Source organism: Pollachius pollachius (assembly GCF_949987615.1).
Source record: "Pollachius pollachius genome assembly, chromosome: 2".
In the NCBI taxonomy this organism is placed as follows: domain Eukaryota; kingdom Metazoa; phylum Chordata; class Actinopteri; order Gadiformes; family Gadidae; genus Pollachius; species Pollachius pollachius.
In genome coordinates, this window is record NC_136935.1 from 50,665,415 (window position 1) to 50,685,326 (window position 19,912).

The 19,912-nt window shown below is 46.5% G+C and overlaps 2 protein-coding genes across 2 annotated transcripts in view; one reads left to right on the top strand and one right to left on the bottom strand.

Moving 5' to 3' along the window:
• The window catches only part of dnah6 (dynein, axonemal, heavy chain 6), a gene marked incomplete at both ends in the record, with an annotated part of 97,616 nt that extends 94,763 nt beyond the window's left edge, over nucleotides 1-2,853 (top strand). The window contains 4 exon segments of the mRNA XM_079730391.1: nucleotides 480-552; nucleotides 1,162-1,316; nucleotides 1,773-1,995; nucleotides 2,750-2,853. Coding sequence (XP_079586517.1) covers nucleotides 480-552; nucleotides 1,162-1,316; nucleotides 1,773-1,995; nucleotides 2,750-2,853 — 555 coding nt within the window.
• A 5,790-nt stretch (nucleotides 2,854-8,643) lies between these two features.
• The window catches only part of chrna8 (cholinergic receptor, nicotinic, alpha 8), a gene marked incomplete at both ends in the record, with an annotated part of 34,944 nt that continues 23,675 nt past the window's right edge, over nucleotides 8,644-19,912 (bottom strand). The window contains 4 exons of the mRNA XM_079730508.1: nucleotides 8,644-9,273; nucleotides 9,932-10,041; nucleotides 12,114-12,200; nucleotides 16,575-16,769. Coding sequence (XP_079586634.1) covers nucleotides 8,644-9,273; nucleotides 9,932-10,041; nucleotides 12,114-12,200; nucleotides 16,575-16,769 — 1,022 coding nt within the window. The remainder of the gene's footprint in view (nucleotides 9,274-9,931; nucleotides 10,042-12,113; nucleotides 12,201-16,574; nucleotides 16,770-19,912) is intronic.

Here is a 19,912-nt window from a genome sequence, read left to right on the forward strand (position 1 = left end):
GGATTTTAGAGGAAACACGGTATTGTACAATTATGGAGATGAACAGAAACCTAAACCTAATAATGAGTGTATGTCTCTCTCTCTCTCTCTCTCTCTCTCTCTCTCTCTCTCTCCTCTCTCTCTCTCTCTCTCTCTCTCTCTCTCTCTCTCTCTCTCTCTCTCTCTCTCTCTCTCTCTCTCTCTCTTCTCTTATGTCCCCTTTCCCGCTCATTCTCTGTTGTTGGTCTGTTATCTCCCCCATTTGGTTTACACGTTTGTCCTTCTCCCTCAATCCTCTCATCTCTTCTTTCGTCCCCTCTGTCTACATTCACCCCCCCCCCCCCCCCCCCCCCCCCCCCCCCCACAGTATTGTACCATTATGGAGATGAACAGAAACCTAAACCTAATAATGAGTGTATGTCTCTCTCTCTCTCTCTCTCTCTCTGCTCTCTCTCTCTCTCTCTCTCTCTCTATCCCTCCCCTTTCCTCTGCCTCTCCAGAGCTGGATCACTCGCGGTCAGCCCAAATCGTTCTGGATTTCCGGATTATTCTTCCCCCAGGGCTTCCTGACCGGTACGATCCCGTCGCCCCCCCCGGCAGCGTCCCGGGGTCTGTGACACGTGATGTGTGGCGCTCGGAGGTCTCACCTTGAGAACGCTCTGTTCCTCTCTGCTCTCCTGGAGTCGTACCAGCAGGCCGTTTAAACCGGTTCACTGCGGAGAACAGCCTGCTCCAATATTCAGCGTCAATGGTCCCGACGTCTTTGGTCGAACATATTCTACCCATTTTGTAATGCTGGATAGTCCCTTTAAGTATTTTGTGTGTCTTTTCTGCCTGACCGCACAAAGACGTATTCTTGGTCATCTGATATTGTTTAGGAGTACGATTCCTCTGATTCAGATTTAGATCCAGCTTGTTTTGATCTTTCCGATGCAGAATATTCCAATTCAGATTCTTTATTTTCTTCATTCTTTTGATTCTCAATGGGAGTATTGTTAGAGGAGTCAAAGGAGTCGGGAGATTCAAACTAAGTCTCTGACTCCTCTTACTCCTCTGAATCCTCTTCCTCCTCTGAATCCTCTGTCTCCTCTGAGACTGTGACTCATCTTCCTCCTCTGAGACTCCCCTGTCTCTCTAACCCTCTGACTCCTCTTCCCCTGCGCTACCTCCTGCGCCCTGTAGGGACGCTCCAGAACCACGCCCGGCGCTACAACCTGCCCATCGACGAGCTGGGCTTCAGCTTCAGCGTGCTGCCGTTCTACAGGGACCAGACGGCCGTCGCTGAGGCCCTGGGGGCCCTGCCCAGCACCAAGGCCCCCCTTGACATGGACGAAGAGGTGAGGGGGGGGGGAGAGATTACGGAGGGAGAGGGGAGAGGTTTGGGCAGATGCATAGAGGGAGGAAAGATGGAGAGGGCGATAGGGAGAGAGAGGGAAGGAAAGGGGGGAAAGAGAGGGAGATTGATATTGAGAGAAGGAGTGTTTGAGAGAGCAAGAGGGGTATGGATGAAGACAGGTGGGAGAGAGAAACGGTGGGAGATGGAGAAATCAAGAGCGGGGTGGAGGAAGGGAGAAAGGGATATAGAGAGGGAGGGAGAGATGGAGAGAGTGAGATGGAAAGCGGAAGGATAGGAATCAGGCAAATTCGTTGGGCACACCACTTCTGTTTGATTTGACGGAAGCTTTATGAATACATATTTGCGTGTATTTCAAAGGCATTCATGTCATGCTTTTAATCGTGTGTTAAGATAATCAATAAGTGTCCTCATGTCTGCGGGGGGGGCGTGGTCACAGCTGCCGGCGCCCGAGGACGGCGTGCTGGTCCACGGCATGTTCATGGACGCCTGCCGCTGGGACGACGGCGCCATGGCGATGGAGGACGCGTTGCCGCGGGAGATGAACCCCCCGCTGCCCGTGGTCCACTTCGAGCCGCGGCTGAACCACGACCCTGAGCCGGCGGTGTACCAGGCACCGCTCTACAAGACCTCCGCCCGGGCCGGGACGCTGTCCACCACCGGTACACACACACGCACGCACGCACGCACGCATGCACGCACGCACGCACACACGCAAGCTCTCATTTAATCACTCACTCACTCACACACACACTCACTGAAATACACACACTTTCGTCCGCACACGCACACACACACGCAAACGCACATGCACACATACACACATTTTACTCACGCACATATACAAATGCTCACTCACTAACTCACTCACACACTCTTACACACACACGCACACAGACAAGTGCGCACACACACAACCATCCAAACGCGTGCGTGCGCACAGATACAAACACACACACAAACACACACAGACATACGGAAACACACACACACACACACAAACATGCACACACACACACACACATACACGTCAACATTCTCACCCACAATCACACACATGATGTCATTATGATGCGATGCAGACGTTCACCTCAGGTTGACTCCTGCTAATGTGAGCCTGGCATTACGCTCACAGTGTTGACCCACACGGCGTATATTATACGTATACACGGTAAACATGTGTGGGATGGGAGCACGCTCCAGTTGGCATGCAGGGTATGTATGGACCGATAAACATTGTTGACAGGGTAAGTATGGACCGATAAACATTGTTTACAGCAAACACACTCACAGCACAGATCTTTACCATATGGGTGTTATTCATATGTGTCTGGAGCTGACCTGTCACCTGTGTGTGTGTGTGTGTGTGTGTATGTCTTTCTTTGTGTATGTGTGTGTGTGTCCTCTCTCCTCCAGGTCACTCCACTAACTTCGTGGTGACGGTTCTGCTGCCGACCAGCAGACCAAGTGACTACTGGATCTCCAAGGCCTCCGCACTGCTGTGTCAGCTCAACGAATAACACACACACACACACACACACACACACACACACACACACACACACACACACACACAACAAAACACACACGCACACACACACATCCCACCACCTCCATTCAGCCAAAAGAGCTTGAAAAGCACAACTAAGAAATTTTTCAGAAACTGCCTCAAGAGGTAAAACTTTCGTTTCATTTCATGTTTTCCTCCACCTTCATTAAACGCTCCCTCTGACTCAGGTTTCCCTTGTTGGTTTGTAACGGCCGGGCCTCCCCTCATTACCTCGACGCGTTCCACGGGAGAGGAGAAGATCCACTATCTCCTGCTACTGACTTATTAACGTATTCTGTGTCTGCGTCAGCCGGAGGGGGAGTCAACAGCGTGCGTCTCCGGACCTGAACGGGACCGGGCCGTAACTCACAGGCTCACTGACGGAGAGCAAGATGAACAGGGAATACGGGGGGAATATGGCAGAAAGAAGATGATGCACAGTCGGGTGGATGAAAGGGGTGAATGCACGTGGATGTAAATCGACTTAAAAATGTTGAATTAACCATGAGAGATGGTGATCTTAGACTCGTGAGAAGGGAGGGGCAGTGCTTGTGTATGTGTGTGCCTGTGTGTGTTTGCCTATGTGGATGTGTGTTTGTGCGTGCGTGTATGTGTGTGCGCATGCATGTGTGTGTGTGTGTGTGCCCGTGCGCGTGTGCGTGAGTGTGTGCGCGTTTGCGATGTGATCTTTCCACCTCACCCCCCTCAACACACGCTCATCAGTTGCTTATCTGTGTCACTTAGGCCACGCAGCGTAAGCCCATAAAACATGGTTCAGTACGAACCTCCCCTCTATGCCTCCACACTTTGGAAGGCTTCTGTACCCCAGCAGCTTGTATACAGACCACAATACAGAGGACTCCACCATACAAGCAGGAGGGCATTTCTGAAATGTGTTCACTTGACTTGTTTGGGTCTTATTTCTTTGCGTGGCGTTTTTTCAAACCATAATGGCTTATTTTACTTTGATAAATATCGTGAAGCACTGTTCTAGGAGCCACGTTCAAACGGTTCGCACTGTGCACACCTTTAGTGGCGGCGCGTTCCTCCGACGCAAACGCGTCCTCCGGCGCACGCTCGAGTTCTCAGACACACACACGCGCGTTCTCAGACACGCACGTTCGCTCTCGAGCACACGTGTTCGTTCTCCAACGCACACGCGCCTTCTCCAGCGCTGAGCGGACTGTGTTCCCGGAGCGTGATGCAGAGGAGCCCCTCGCCCCTCTTCCCTCGGGGACTCGACCCCGTCTACCCCCCCCCCCCCCCCCCCCCCGGTCCTCGACCCCGTGCTCTTCATGTGTTCATGGCTCCAGACTGAAAGGCTTAGCGCTGATCTTCATCAGGGCTCTTCCGGTTGTGCTGCACTGGAGCCCTTGTGGTGAACTAATCTCCACTTCCAGATGTGTCCGTCCTCGGTGTCATCACTAAAGAGATGAGTGACTCTCATGGCTGAGTGGTTCACCTCAGACATGTAGAATGGAAAGGCAAGTAGGGGAGATTGGTTCTTGGTTCAATCCCCAATGCGCACCGACTACCATGTAGGCATCCTTGCACAAGATACCTAACCCCTACCTGTTCCTCTGAGTGGCCTTGGATACGAGTCTCTGCTAAATGACTATCATCTTTTATTTTGATGTATTTATAGCGATCGTAAAAATAAAAGACACTCCACTGACCTCGGGGCACTGTTGTTTCAAAGTCCTCTTTTCAAACTCCTCCCGATCAATCTCCGGTTGAGCCGCAGGCTATAAATAACTCGGGGGGGGGGGGGGGGGGGGGCTTTGGGCCGGTAATGCGATTATACGCTCCAATGTTCTTAACACAGATGAACAACATTTTATCATGCACAGAAATCATAATTTCACCCCAATCGGATTAGGGAGAGGCAAGAGGAGAGACAGAGTGTTTCTAAAACAGTTTGTTTGGAGGAAATGAAAAGGTTTGTGTTTGGGCAGAATCTGACGTGAACGAGAAGAACGAGGCTGGAACTAACATGGAAAACGTTACTTGACGTTGTCAACAGAATTCAGACCGGTGATTGTGCTCTTATTGGTTTCACACTACTGCCGTCTCATGATGAACGGATTGGGAATAGAATGTGGAGGATGTGAAAGTGTTTTGGATGTGTGACGACGTTATACACATGCAGACCTGGACGTTCAACACATGCTGACATTATCAACTACATGTTTTGTGTAGCTTGAAAGCATAAGCTTTTGTGTGTGTGTGTGTGGACTTCATGGTTTCCTGGATTACAGGATTGACCAGCTGAAGCATGTTATCATGTGACCGTGGACCCTACTGTGACTCCAGACATCAACATCTGTCTGTCTGGATCGACTGCAGGGTGTGTGTGTGTGTGTGTGTGTGTGTGTGTGTGCGCGAATGCGCGTGCATGCAATGCATTACATAGATTACCTTTAATGGTATTACTAAAAAAGGTATGTTAAGGCTTTAATCCTTTTTAGAATACAGCTAAAATAGATTTAATCCAATTTAAAGTAAAGACCTTAATGAATAGGGTGCATTGAGGCTCTACTGGAGTGATTCTGCTCATGTACTCATCATCTACTCATTCTCTCAGAGTGGTCTGACCAACCTGCGTTACACATGAAGGTCACCTTGACATTTCTTTAGTTTGCCTGGAGCCAAGAGAGCTGATTTTACCGATTATATTACAGCTGTCTTTATTGTCGTAAGACGAAGTTGAAAACAAAAGCTTTACAAGTGAGAATGTGTTTACCAAGCAGAAAGCCATGGATCTCAACTCAGCACACATTCCACAAACAAAACTGCACAAAGACTGATATTTGGCAAGTTCAGAGGCAAATACTTTTATTCAAATGACCGGATTGCCCAAAATATTATATTCAACCAAAGATGATCAAGAAACCAACTAATGCAACCGATTTATAAATGGCTTCAAATACATTTTATAATAATATATAATTATAGCTGAAAATCTTTTTTTCACAGACAATTGTTGTATCTGTATTCTCATTTGAAGTTTAATCACAGAACACACAAAACTGTGCTTTATTATCCCAGTTATTTACGTAGTTGTTTAACCATTATTCCTGCTCAAGATGCTTCTGTATATTAATCACAACAGACTCCAACCGTGATACTGGATCTAAATACAGTTAACAGGTGATTAGTTTGAACAGATCTGTTTATATAGTTCACTCTCCCAGAATGTGTTTTCTTCACCTACGGGGGGCGCTGTAACACATTATTCTTAATGAGTAATGACACTGACAGAACACAAACCACGCGCCATTATTCCTATAATATTATTTGCCAAGTGTTATTCATTTCTGTAGTGTGGAGCCAGTTACTTGCGTTATTGTAAAATAAGTGTTGCGTCTCCAACCCCATATATCTTCATATTTATAAGAAGTCATTTTATGAGTAACAAAACCGATGACAGATGATTTAGAGCGCCCGGTTAGTCTCTAAGAGAGGTGTGAAAACAATTAAACCAGCGCGAATTCACAAACAATGTTACATGTAGGTCATTATACACCAGGTGGAATTAGAAAATTAAAATCAATACTGGTCTGCCTCCTAACATTTTAAAGTGATAGTGAATTACGTGTAAGACACAAAGTATACCTTAAGTGCAGCTTGTTGTTAACCTTCGCATAATTGTGTGGGCCAGGTTGACATTGCTGTGTGGGTACAAAATGCACTATTGTTTGCTTGTTGCTTTGGGCCCTATTGGTTCGCTCCGAGGTAAACACACTTCACCTTGTGAAGCTAATGAAAACTTCACTGCAAAGCGTTCCTTGATAATCCATAAATCATCCTTGACACTGTAGAGCCTGGCTTTCATAGCAACCAAATACAGTCAGCCTCTGTTCCTATCGATGGTCAAAACACCAACATTTAATGGTTCTCTCATTCCCAATAAATAGCTTTAATCTATTTATTACGATATATGTGCCATTCTACGTATTGTTTCAGTTAAACGTTTAGCGATAGTGTTCTGAAAAGATGACTGGTTAATCGACTCAACTACTAATCAAGCGTGTTTTGTGTTCAGCGACGGTTCAGAGCTGCGCGATGCGGAGGGTTGGGCGATACGAGGAGACGCCACGAGATGGAACACATCTTTGTGACATAACACCTGCTGCCTGCCGTTAATCCGTGATGCTAGTACATTTCCGGTAGATGAAGTGTTCAGTCTGTTGAATCACTCTATATGTCACCATGGATAAAGCACAAAAGCAACTGGGATATGTATCTCTGAGATTAGTGTTTAGGTGTTGATGAATCTGAAAAACCAAAAAGTTTGGCTGCGTCTTTCTTTGAAACAATTGAACTGCTTAAATATTACTTCTTTAGCGGACAACCCACAACCAAAACAGAATTTAACTCTTTAAAATAGACCATTAAGACAAATAATAACCTGAAGCATATTAAACACATGTAGAAAATAGTATTTATATATGTATATATATATAGAGAGAAGCTTAGTGAAATTTTATATTTGATACTCCACAATTTTTAATCTTGGATATCACAGTTTTGTTTCTTAGTGTGTGACTGCGAGTTCTCGCACACAAATCCCTGCACAAACAGACAGGCCTTTGAGTAAAGTCCAGGTCAGGTCAACAGGCCACTGGGGAGAAGAGAGCAGAACAACAGAGATGGGCGGGGTTCACAGTGAGGGACGACGAGTGCATCTGGAGTACGTTTAGAGCAGAACATAACAACAGAACAACATACATAGGGCCCTCGGAGAAGACCAGCATAGCGAGTTTGAACTAAACCTCAACTTTGAAATGGAGCTTTGAAAAGTGGTTAAATTGGTATTTGAATAGTGATACTGTACAAGGAAGAAACCAAATGTTACGAGACAATCTAACTTTAACTTCAAAGGCTTTTGAAATTGACTTAAATTGACTTTTAACTACTTAAGTTCACCCATTGTGTACATCTGCAGACAACACTGAAAGTAAAAAACAACACAAACAACATTTCCGTATAAAGTCCCCCCCACCACACCCAAAGTCTTAACCCCCCGTTGTCAAGTCAACTTTATTAGCAAAGCCCTCATTCACAGTTTACAGTCTCAAAGGGCTTTACAGGTCAGATATCGATGACACCCCTTAGCCCCTCCGGCACAAGCACTTCTGTGGACACCTTGGGAGTGCCACACACTGCCGGCCGTATCAAGGCAATAACCGGACCCACACATCAGCGTGGCCTGTGGGCTGGGCACCATCGGTACAGTGACAGCTCTCAAACCCACTCACCGCCAAGGTCGCACCGGGTAAGAAAGCATCCTTGTAAATACGCGCGGTCAAACAAGCAACAAAAGAAACCCAAGATAGAACATTTAGAGGCTGACATTTACACATGAATCATATTCATCATGCGTCTACTGAGGGAAACGTGAAACACAACGGATGACATTGAACTGAGCTACTGAAGTGCATGTGAGGCTGCAGGCTCCCCTCTCTAAAGGTAAGGGAACCTGCCGACTGGGGAGGTGTCGTGAGGAGCTGAAGCACACACCGCTATAACACCCAGAGGTCTATCGAACAGGAGCTGGAACCTATGGTGATCTCGCAGGAGACGGTCGCGCGCGCGCGCTACGGTTTCTACGAAGGAATAACCGAGGGAGGCGCAGCTTTTATGGCGTAAGGTTTTTCTGGGTCTCTTCATCGTCTCCTCTCTGAGGGGAGTGGTGGGGATGGTGGTGCTGGAGGGATGGGTTTGGGCGTGGGGGCTAGGGGAACGAGGAGCGGCGTCCTCATGTGAAGTCCTTGGACACGGCCTCGATGAAGTTGGGCGCCGACATGAGGATGGTGAAAGTGCAGATGATGGAGAAGAGAGAGAACGCCACCAGGCAGAGCCGGTCCACCACCGCCGCCGCAAACTTCCACTCGCTGCAGATGGCGTCGCCCCGGTCGCGGTCCCGGAAGCGGCCCGCGATGTACTGCACCTCCTCCAGGATGCGGGAGATCTCCGGCACCTGCTCCATCAGCAGCGTCCGCACGTGCTCCGAGTGGATGTCGCTGGCCTGGCTGCTCCCACCTCCGCCGCCGGCGCCGGCGGCACACATCATCACCCCAGAGTCGGCGCTGCTGGGGGGGAAGGCGGGATTGTCGGTGCCCATGGAGTGGTAGCCGAAGTAGAGGTTCATGCTGCCGTTGGTGGCGCCGGTGGCGGTGGCGCCGGTGGTGGAGGACAGGGGGTGGGTGGAGGCCTGGCCCGGGACGGCGGACATCTGGATGCTGTTGACGCCGGCGTGGTGGTGGGTTGCGCTGGCGTGGGAGTAGCGGGTCTGGGGGTTGACGGTGCAGGCGGGCGTCTTGGCGTCCTCGCCGGGCTTCTTCATCCGCAGGAACCAGGCGCACCAGTTCAGGAGGATTATTCTGACCTGGGGTGGGGGGGGGGGGGGGGGGGGGGGCGTGGGGTGTAGGAGGAGGTGGAGGATGACGAGGTGGAGGAGGAAGAAGAGCAGGAGACGGGGAGATGGGCTATGTTTTATTTCCGACTGGCGTATAAAGAAAGACAGCGATAATAGACATGAGGCCCATTAGTTATTTTCCTAATTGACAGTGGACTGGCCCAATCCCATATATAAGACCCTCCCCCTTTGGGTTCAGTGGCATCATTAACAGCATCTCCAAAAAAAATCCGCCTTGACTTTTGCCCTTTTTTTTTTACCTCCTTTTTTTCCTCCTCCTTGTAGAGGAAGATTAGAACTGGGAGGAAGATAATGGTTCAACCTTCTCTGTCTGCACTTGATCATCCTTACTGTACCGACGGCGATATATTGTTGTTTCTCTCTCCACCAACAAATGTACTTATCGTCAGTCACTTTGGATAAAAGCGTCTGCTTAATGCCCTATACATAAATGTAAATGTACCAAACCCATCATTGTTGGAGAGCCTGAGTCAAGGCGCTATACTTTAAATACTCAATGTACTGACAGGGATGCTGTTGTTTTGGTTACCTCAGTTCCAGGTCCTATTCTAAAGCCTCATGTGTGAGACTCATTGTGGAGAGCAGCAGTGGATGAATGTCCACCTACCAATTTGGGCATCTTCCCTCCTTGGGGGTCGTGGTGGTGGAACTGCAGCACCAGTACGGTCACCACCACAGAGAGTCCCACGATCATCATGGTGCTGGCAAAGTACTGGGCTGGAGGGGGGCAAACGAGCACCGAGCGTTGGAACCATAATGATTAATGTGATTACACTGTGGGCGAGTGTGTGTCCCTGCGTATCGTTTTCGACACACAGTCGGAAGCTGTAATGAGCGCGTTGTGAGTCTGAATGGATTTAATTAATCGCAGTGAGTAGTGTTTGTTCTGAGGACCCTTAGAAAGGACTACTACCGCCCGCTGTGGTCAGTCAGTCAGTCCCTCAGTTGGGTTAACCTTTGGAGAGGTATTAAGTCACCGAGCCTCAGAGACCAAATGGGTCCATCAGCACTGATTAAAACAACAACTATGGGGCGGCATGTGGCTCAGGAGGTAGAGCGGGTTTGCTGGTAACTGGAAGGTTGCTGGTTCGATCCCCGGCTCCTCCCAGCGGAGTGTCAATGTGCCCCTGAGCAAGGCACCTCACCTCACTGCTTCAGGCGAGCTGGCTGTCGCCTTGCGTGGTCGTCGGTGTGTGAATGTGTGCATGAATAGGTGAATGTGAGGCAATACTGTAAAGCAGTTTGAGTGGCCACTGGTTAGAAAAAGCGCTGTATAAATGCAGTTAATTTACCATTTATCATAACATCATGGGAAATCACTCAGAAACAGAATCAGGGGCACACACAAAAATAAGTGCCTTTGAAAAAAGGCCAAACACATCAACAAAAGAAAGAATAGTGATTGATAGCGAGGTTATGCTTAAAATGGCACCAATGGCTCCAATGTGTTCTGAACAAATAACAGAGAAAATGAAATTTGATGAGCATTTAATTACATCCTTCATCTCCTGGCTCCGCTCCATCTGTAGTGTTGATGTGTCTGTTCCCATGAAGGGGAATGTGCTAATGGATTGTTTTTACTTCAATAAGCAGCAAAATAAATGATCTCTCTTCCCTCTTCTCTCTGCGTCTCTCTGGCCGTATGTGAGCACTGTCACTCTAACACACATCATCTATCAGCAGTAGGGCAATGAGCTCAATGCCTTTCATACATTCAAAGTGACTTCAATCTTTGTGTGCGTGTACCCATGTCAGACATGCTTGTGTGTGAATGCTTACTTGTGTGTGTATGTGTGTGTGTGTGTGTGTGTGTGTGTGTGTGTGTTTGTGTTTGTGTGTTGGTGCTTGTGTGCATGTACAGTTGTTTCTGTGTGTGTCAGTCAGTGTGGGTAAAGTATTTAAGATTCTGAATACAAACACACACACACAAACACATTCACACACACGCACATAGACACATACACACACACACACACACATCTTGTGCCTGTGCACGTTATCTCTTTCACCGTGGGATAGTGAGCAATGTCTTATCGATTCTTTTGTATGTCTGGTGCATGTGAAGAAATTGACAATGAAGCTGACTTTGACTTTGACACACACACACATACACACACACCCACACACAGACCTGCGGCTTGTTTGGGTATTCATTCCTTACATCATCAAGGTGTCTTGCAGGCTATCTGTCTGTCTGGCAGCACGCTGACAGCGAACGGGGAAAGCATTCACATCGACCTAATCTGAAACTGCTTTGGCACCTCTCTGGCTCTCCCTGTATACAAGCAGCCCCTGATATAGTCTGCACAGAGCCGGGGAGGCTTTCACCGCTGTGTTTAAAAAAGAGACAGACGTCGTGTCCATCACTCTCAGTGTGTCGGCTACCCGTCCAGCTGTCGGTTTAAAAACCTGTTCTGTATCATCTGCATGTGTCAGCCAGAGTCTCTCTCTCTCTCTCTCTCTCTCAGGTTTTCTCTTTCTTGCTCTCTCTATGTCTCTTGCTCTTGCTCTTTCTGTATCTCATTCTCGATATTTTTTCTCTCTCCTTCTCTCTCTATTTCTCTCTCTCTCTCTCTCTCACTCTCTCTCTCTGCCTCTCTCTCTTTCCCTCTCTCCCTCTCTCTCTCTCTCTCTCTCTCTCTCTCTCTCACTTTCGCACTCTCAATCCCTCACTCACTCCCTCTATCTCTGGCTCTCTGTCTGTTTGTGATGTCTGTCGGTCAATCTGTCAGTTGAAGAACATTTGTGTTCACCCGTCCCTCTGTCCGTCCACCCGTGTTGATGCCTACCTATGAGAGGGACAGAGTCGGAGGTGGCCGGCATTATCTCAGCCACCAACAGCATGAAGACCGTCAGGGAGAGGAGAACGGTGATACCTGCAAACAGAAGGACAAACAGAGAGACACGCACACACAGAGACACACACAGACAGAGAGAGAGACACACACCCAAACAAAGACAAACACACAGAGATAGACACACACACACACAAAGAGACACACAGTGAATTACATACAAACACAGAGAGACAAACAGAGAGACACACACAGACACATGGAGAGAGTGAGAGAGGAAGATAGAGGCAGAGAGAGTGTGAGAGAGAGAGAAATAGAGAGAGAGAGAGAGAGAGAGAGAGAGAGATAGAGAGAGAGACAAACGCACACACAGACAAACAGAGAGACAAACACACGTCAGTTAAAGCATTCCATTCCTTTACACAGGGGTGTTAGGTTTGCTAAACGATCAACAAATGATCCATCCTGTGTGCATCAGGTTTATGGCATTGGGAATTTAGCAAGCTAACAGACGGCAGTTCACATTCCTACTCATAAACTCAGTGGAGACAAGCAGGCTGCTCAGCTTTTCAAATAACGAAAGCTGTTGCCATTTACATTCTGTTGATTTGAAAACGTCAAAGCTTCTATCTGATTGGACGCGCTAGAAAAGGTCAGCATCAACAGGGCCAAAGGGGAAACAGAGAATCCGAGCGGTGCGCTGCGCCCAGCAAAGCATCGACGCTAGGTCAGGCGCTTCACTCACTAGGAACACATTTGCGACGCGACGCTGAGAGCTCATCATGTTTTCACCACTTTATCGCTGCAAAATAAAATAGTACATCGATCGCTACAACAATTGCAAAGCAAGAAAGTGAGCGAGCTGTAAACGATTATGGAAATAAAGATGAATTTGCACCCCGGATTCACCCTGGCATTTCAGAGAGAAGCCAGCTGGCGTTTTATTAGTCTGAGTTATTAATTTTCTGTTGATATAGGGAGGCATTGATCTGCATCTCATCTTGCCTTCAGCGGAACCAGGAGCACATGCTAATCCACAGCTAGTCAACAGGAGTATAGATCTGTTGTCAGGATTCTTTGAGAGGGTCTCAGAATCCCAAAGATCTTGAACTGTGCGTCAAAAATTCCTTCCTTTTTGCATTTTATTTACTGTTATTTTATTTATTGTTTTTTAATGTCTACCTATACTGATACAAATCATATACTATCATATTATTTACATAGGGTGTTTACATCAGAGAGCATCATCTGATTTTTTGTTGGCTATACTCTGCCACATTGAGAGGAGTAAAGCGACTTGTAATACTAAAAAAATACCATAAACTAGGCTAATGAAAACTTTATTTTGCCTCGTCTCGCATGAGTAATGCTTTGGCAGTTTCCAACACAACGATTTTTCCCCATAATGACCAATCATTTCATGCATAATTACTAAACAATGGCCAAAATAAAATATCTTCTATTTAACATAATAGCTAGCATTCCAACGCTCATGGCAAAGCACTTTTGATTAAAGTGGCATCAGATTGACAAGTCAATCAGACATGCTCCCAGCACTGAAGTAGTAGCACCAATCAGCTTGCATGTAACCTAATTAATGCCATGCCCTCTCACCTGCGTCCAGCGACCATGATTGGTCAATGCAGTTTAGCACTTATGTTAATTAGACGCAGCTGGTGTGTTTCAGTATCTCCCTGGGCGCTATTGTTTGTGGAGGCTGCCTCTAGCGTAACCCAGCTGGTGAGTCTGCCACTGTTTTATTCTTTGGTGAGTCATGTGTTTTACTTTTGATGCAGCCTTTTGTTTCTCTTATTGTTCAGAGTGGTTTGCTGCGCTCTGTGATTCCGGCTCCTGTCACTGTCATTGCTGGTTTGCGTCCCTGTGTGTTTAAACGATCCAGACATGGCCACCAGCGGTTAGCTTCAGCGAGGAATGCCGCAGTGAGTAACGCCATGTTTATTTCATGAGCTGGATGGATGGAGATGTTTAGCTGTGGTTTGGGCTTTTGAGGTTGGCGTTGTATTTGTTCACTGCACACATGGGAGCTGCACAGTTGTAATTTCACTCTAAAGTACTGGCCACTTCTAGTCCCTAAATTTGTTTGTTTGTAGTGGCCAAATCTGAGTGCATTTATCAAAGTAACTTTTACTTAAGAGACTAAAAACACCTCAGCTAAAGCTAAAAATCCACATATCCTAAGTACAACTACAAATGATTTGTCACTTAAGAGTGAAATTTAACTCCCGTCCTTCCTGTTAAACTTACTTTTGATGTTACTGATAAATGTGTTTCTTTGAGGTGAGTATATTGTTTTGTGTGACTTGTGTTGATGAGGTGACTGTCTTGACTTGTGGGGGGGCCCCTTTGCCCCCCCTCAGAGCAATGACTACCTCCACCGTGTACACGGAGACTAGGCCTTGTTTACCTTGGCACCAAACACGTAAACTGAAGTGTACGTTATGACGGAGCCCGCTGGGGAACCGCTTTGTCATGTGGAGACGGGAGAACTATCACGTAGAACCCTGGCCTGCAGGAAGATATTCAGCTGTATTTGACGTCTGTCTGCATCATACAGAACGGGTTGTTTGAATCAGGATGGTGAAGCCTGAACCTGCTTTGCTCTGGTGGTTCTTGTGCTCTGGTCCTAGTATCTTGTGGTCCTAATATATTCTGATCCAACCTCACTTTGACGTTTCGTGCATGACTCTCTTCTGGTCCAGCCCCACTTTGCTTTACCATGTTGACCTGCTTCAATCCCATTTTGATATACCAGACACTTTTTTAGCACCATGATGTGGTGTACCCAACCATGAAGGTCGGCCGGTCCAGTCCCACTTGATGACACAGCCATGATGCTCACCTGGTCCAGCCCCCCCCCCCCCGATGCAATTCATTAGGTCCAGACCCACTTAATGATCTGTATCACTGTGCTTTTCTGGTCTGACCTCATTTGATGTCTGGTACCAATGAGGCTCTTAAGGTCCATCAGCGCTCTAGGCTGGCTTATGGCTGACGTGTTGCAGCGTGGCCATGGTGCTGCCAACCAGGGTGTGCTTGTGGAATTATGTCTTCTGTCTGACATTAAAACTCTAGTCTTCAGACGCAGTAACTCACCTGCACCTGGAAGCCACCTTTTTGCTTCATAATGCTACTTTTAGAAACTCGGTCGTCTGGCTTGGTCTTTTGTAGTTGCTATAATTGAAATGATTTGCCTGTTCTCTGCCTTGCCTGTCAACTGCATTCCTGGTTGTTTGAAAGCCCTTAAAGTTTTGTCACTGTTGAAATATTATCTGCTTCCAGTTGGTGGTTCCACACTGGGGAGTCGTTCATTTACCCAGACTGGCCTGGAGTGATGGATGTATTTGTACTTTCGACCCATTCCGTTTTTCTGTAGTTGGGGTTTGCAACTATAATGGCCCTATTGACAAAAACTTGCATGGATAAGCAGCTTAATGCCCTGAAGATGTGTCTTTAAAAAATTAGTCAATAGGCTACCATAATCAATGTATTGCCACATTTGATTAACCACAAGAAGCAGCCCCATGTTGCCTAGTCATTTGGTAGACATTTTAGTTTAAGTTTGGTTGGTGAAAATGTCTAATCATCTAGCACAAATGTTTACTATGAACTCACTAATTTTTCAATCTATCGCTAACAGGAGGACCAACAAGGCGCTGCGCTGCCTGACCTAACACCTGTTGCTTCATGAATGAACTTTTATTAAACTCATTTGTGTTTTCATGCTCGTTCTGCTAGAACTGCATGGTAATGTTGCCTTGAAATTCAGGCACACTTCTGATTTTTGGTTGCACTTCTAACTTTTAGGAATCAAATAAACATTGAATATTCTCTTTTATATTGATTTTTGGCCTTTTCTATTTTTACTTTGAGATTGTTTTAGTGTGACCACATTCTAAATCACGGTTACAACTATTCATCTTGGTGTAATTCCATTTGAATACAAATATCTTCCTTACAGCTTCTACTGATCTAATTTACAATCCAGTCTAAAAGAACTTCTCTTCAAATATTAACTCAGTACTTCTATGGTGCTGAACAGCACACAGGTGGTTCAAGAGTATAATTGTGTGACGTTAATCAGTATAAAAAATACTCGGGCACCACTTCAGATAAAAGCCCATATGGTCTTTTGGAGTTGCTATAATTGAAATGATTTGCTTGTAATCTACCTTGCCTGTCAACTGCATTCCTGGTTATTTGAAAGCCCTTAAAGTTTTGTCACTGAAATATGATCTGCTCCCAGTTCCACACTGGGCGCCACTTCCGATAAACGCCCACCTGCTCCACCCTTCATGTGGGTTGACATGCCCACGTGTTCAGTCACCCGTGGCTGCTGATTGCTAATCAACACCCCACCTAGTGGTAACACAGTGACCCTTTCTAAAAGCACCAGCTCCATGTGACCAAGATGTGTGTGTCTGCGAGGCCTCGTACCCAGGGAGATCTTCTCTCCAGAGTCGGCGGGCAGCAGGAAGACGAGCAGGGCCAGGCCGGAGATGAGCACACAGGGGATGAGCAGGTTGAGGCCGTAGTAGAGCGTCCGGCGGCGCATGGTGACGGTGAAGGTCACGTCCGGGTACGGCTCCTTGCAGCACTCGTAGTACAGCTCGTTGCGCTTGGCCGGCACGCCTGCAGGGGCGGGCAGAGGTTAGGGAATACAGAGCAGTCTCTGGGTGCGAAGGACGGTTCCATTGAGTGCATTTAGCAGGTGCTTTTAACCAGAGACTTATGAAAAGTACATTTGTCAGAAGAGAAACAATATATAAGTGCCAAACAATCGCTAAGGTTAGCCCATTCCCCGTATAAAACAGAGATAGCTCGGATAAGATGCTACAATGCTAAGGACTATTTTTAAGTACACCGACGTACAATATACAATAAGTACTTAAACTAAGTACCAGGACATAGTCTTAGTGAGACTAGATCAGTGGTCTGGCCTTTGACTTTAAGGGGGACACTCGGTTTGAATGAGCTTTTGTGGGGTGACCTCGTTATTCAAACGGTGAAAGATGGATGAATACACGTGGAGTGGGTGAGCAAGGAGAGTCGGCACCCCTTTATACACTTATGACTGCAAGAAGGCCAAGGCTATGGGGTAGAGTCAGCCACACTATCTGCTCCCCGTGTGTTTATTGAGCGTCGCAAATCGACACGGAACTACATTGGAAAACATATGATGGAATGCACAAAACAGTTTCTGAAGTAACAAGGAATAATCCTACATTTTGTGAACAATATGATATATATTTATTGTCCATTATCTATATCATTTCTTTCTGTTGTAGTAAATTTGTCTTTCATGAATAAAATCCATTGCACCACCTCCAGTACCCTCACATACCACCAATGGCTCGTCTACCACAGTTAAAAACCACTGGAAGAGATGACGTGAATGTGTATTTCCATAGGCATGATGTGCACACGCACACGCACACAAGTACAGACAAAGACAGGCGCGCAGACACACACAAGTAAAACCCATGAGTTTAACCTGTCCTTAACACGAACCTTCAATCCCCTATCGCTATGAGCAGCTGGACTGCTCTAGGCTGAGCTACATTTCACCACAGCGTTTTTATGTCTGCGCATCCTTCATTTTTACAACTGGAATTCAGTTACCAAAGCCGGTGTTGTATTTATCAATTCAAATTAAGGGAAGACATGACTGTCAATAACACTTTGGGCTGTTCAAAGTCGAGACGAAAACCGAAAAATGGCAGCGTGTGTGTGTTTGTGTGAAAGATGGGGTGTGTGTGTGTGTGTGTGTGTGTGTGTGTGTGTGTGTGTGCTTATCCTCTTCCTTTAATCTCAGTATAACTGATTTTGCAGTGACTTCTCACAATCACTGCAAAATCAGTACACAGGAAGTTTCTTCTTTCCTACTGATTGAACATCAACAGACCACATGTACAGTGGGGCAAAAAAGTATTTAGACAGCCACCAATTGTGCAAGTTCTCCCACTTAAAAAGACGAGAGAGGCCTGTAATTTTCATCATAGGTAAACTTCAGCTATGAGAGACAAAATGAAAAAAAAATCCAGAAAATCACAGTCTGATTTTTTAAGAATTTATTTGCAAATTATGGTGGAAAATAAGTATTTGGTCACCTACAAACCAGCAAGATTTCTGGCTGTCACAGACCTGTAACTTCTTCTTTAAGAGCCTCCTCTGTCCTGTCACCACATGTATGTGTTTGTGTGTAGGTGAGAGAGGAGAGATTTAATCTGAGCGGGTACTGTGTGTGTGTGTGTGTGTGTATACGAATGTGCTTTTGTGTAGGTACACAAACGTGCGTGTGTGTGTGTGTGTGTGTATACAAACTTTGTGTGTGTGTCTGTGTTTATACAAACGTGCTTGTGTGTGTGCGTTTACGAACGTGCATGTGAACGTGTGTGTATGCATACGAACGTGCTTGTGAATGTGTGTGTGTATGTATATGAACATGCTTCTAAGTGTGTGTGTGTGTGTGTGTGTGTGTGTGTGTGTGTTTGTATGTATGTATAAGAATGTGCTTGTGTGTGTGTGTGGGCGCACGCACACCCATGCTCCAGTCAGTACTCAACGTGTCCTGATGACTTAACCTTTGCATCACCATAGCGACCTTAAGATGAATTGAATGAAAGAATCTCTTCCACAATGTGAGTGCGGAGGAATTTCTCCTCCAACCAGACCTCAATCATAACCACTTAACAAGATGCTGCCGCTCAAGTTGATGAATTAACCGTGTGCTAGGATGGAGCCAGGTCACGTGACACACAGTGTCTGCTGTGATGGAAATGCAGTGTTTCATAATTCATGTTTTTTCTACCGCGCACTTTCATTGAATTGCCGGTTACACTTGATATTAAGGTACCCATATTCACCATTAACTAGTCGCTCATTGGCATGCATATTAGTAGCTTATTGGCTCTTTATTAGTCATTATAAGCAACTATGGAATGCCTTGTTCTGCCCGACCATATACTACAACTACTATGCTGTTTACTAGGTTTTCCCTCAATAACCTAATTACTGCTTATAGATAGTAAGTAAGGAAGTTGTTTCACATGAATAACAATCTCAATATGCTTTTCTCCGTATGGGCCTTGTAAGGTAATAATACCACAAGGATAGTCATTCTCCCATAATAACACTTAATAAATATGGCATAATCCTATATAACATAGCACAAAAGTGTTAACACGGTCCAAATAACTTTAAATTACGTCTTTCTAACGCATAATATCTGCGATGGAAAGTGAGGTCTCTTTCATAAATCCGTAACCAGAAGGTCTTGCAGTCTGTGAACGGTGCGTTTGACTGGATGGGATGTGACGAGCCGGACAGTGTGTGGACAAGGTCCCGGTGGGAGGCGCCTCAACTTTGAGACCCGACCAGGCTCGCTGTCTGTGTTGTGGCTGAAATGAGTGAACCGTTCTGGGCCAGCTGTCACCACCCACAGCCCCCCCTCCAGCCAGATGGGGAGCTGTGTGTGTGTGTGTGTGTGTGTGTGTGTGTGTGCGTGTGTGTGTGTGTGTGCGTGTGTGCGTGTGTGTGTGTGCGTGTGTGTGTGAGATCAAGGGACAGACCCGTATCAGAGCGGCACATCAGATATTTACGGAGGAACAGGGGAGGAATCTCTCCACCGACCACTGCACAACGAGCCCCACACTCGGTCTCTTCTGCTGCAACGCTCGCATGAAGCTGATTGGCTGTCTGAATCCATTTTCTACCATCCAACTCTGTTTTTTAAGACAGGGCATTTGTTACTTTATTGCATTGGTTTTATTTAT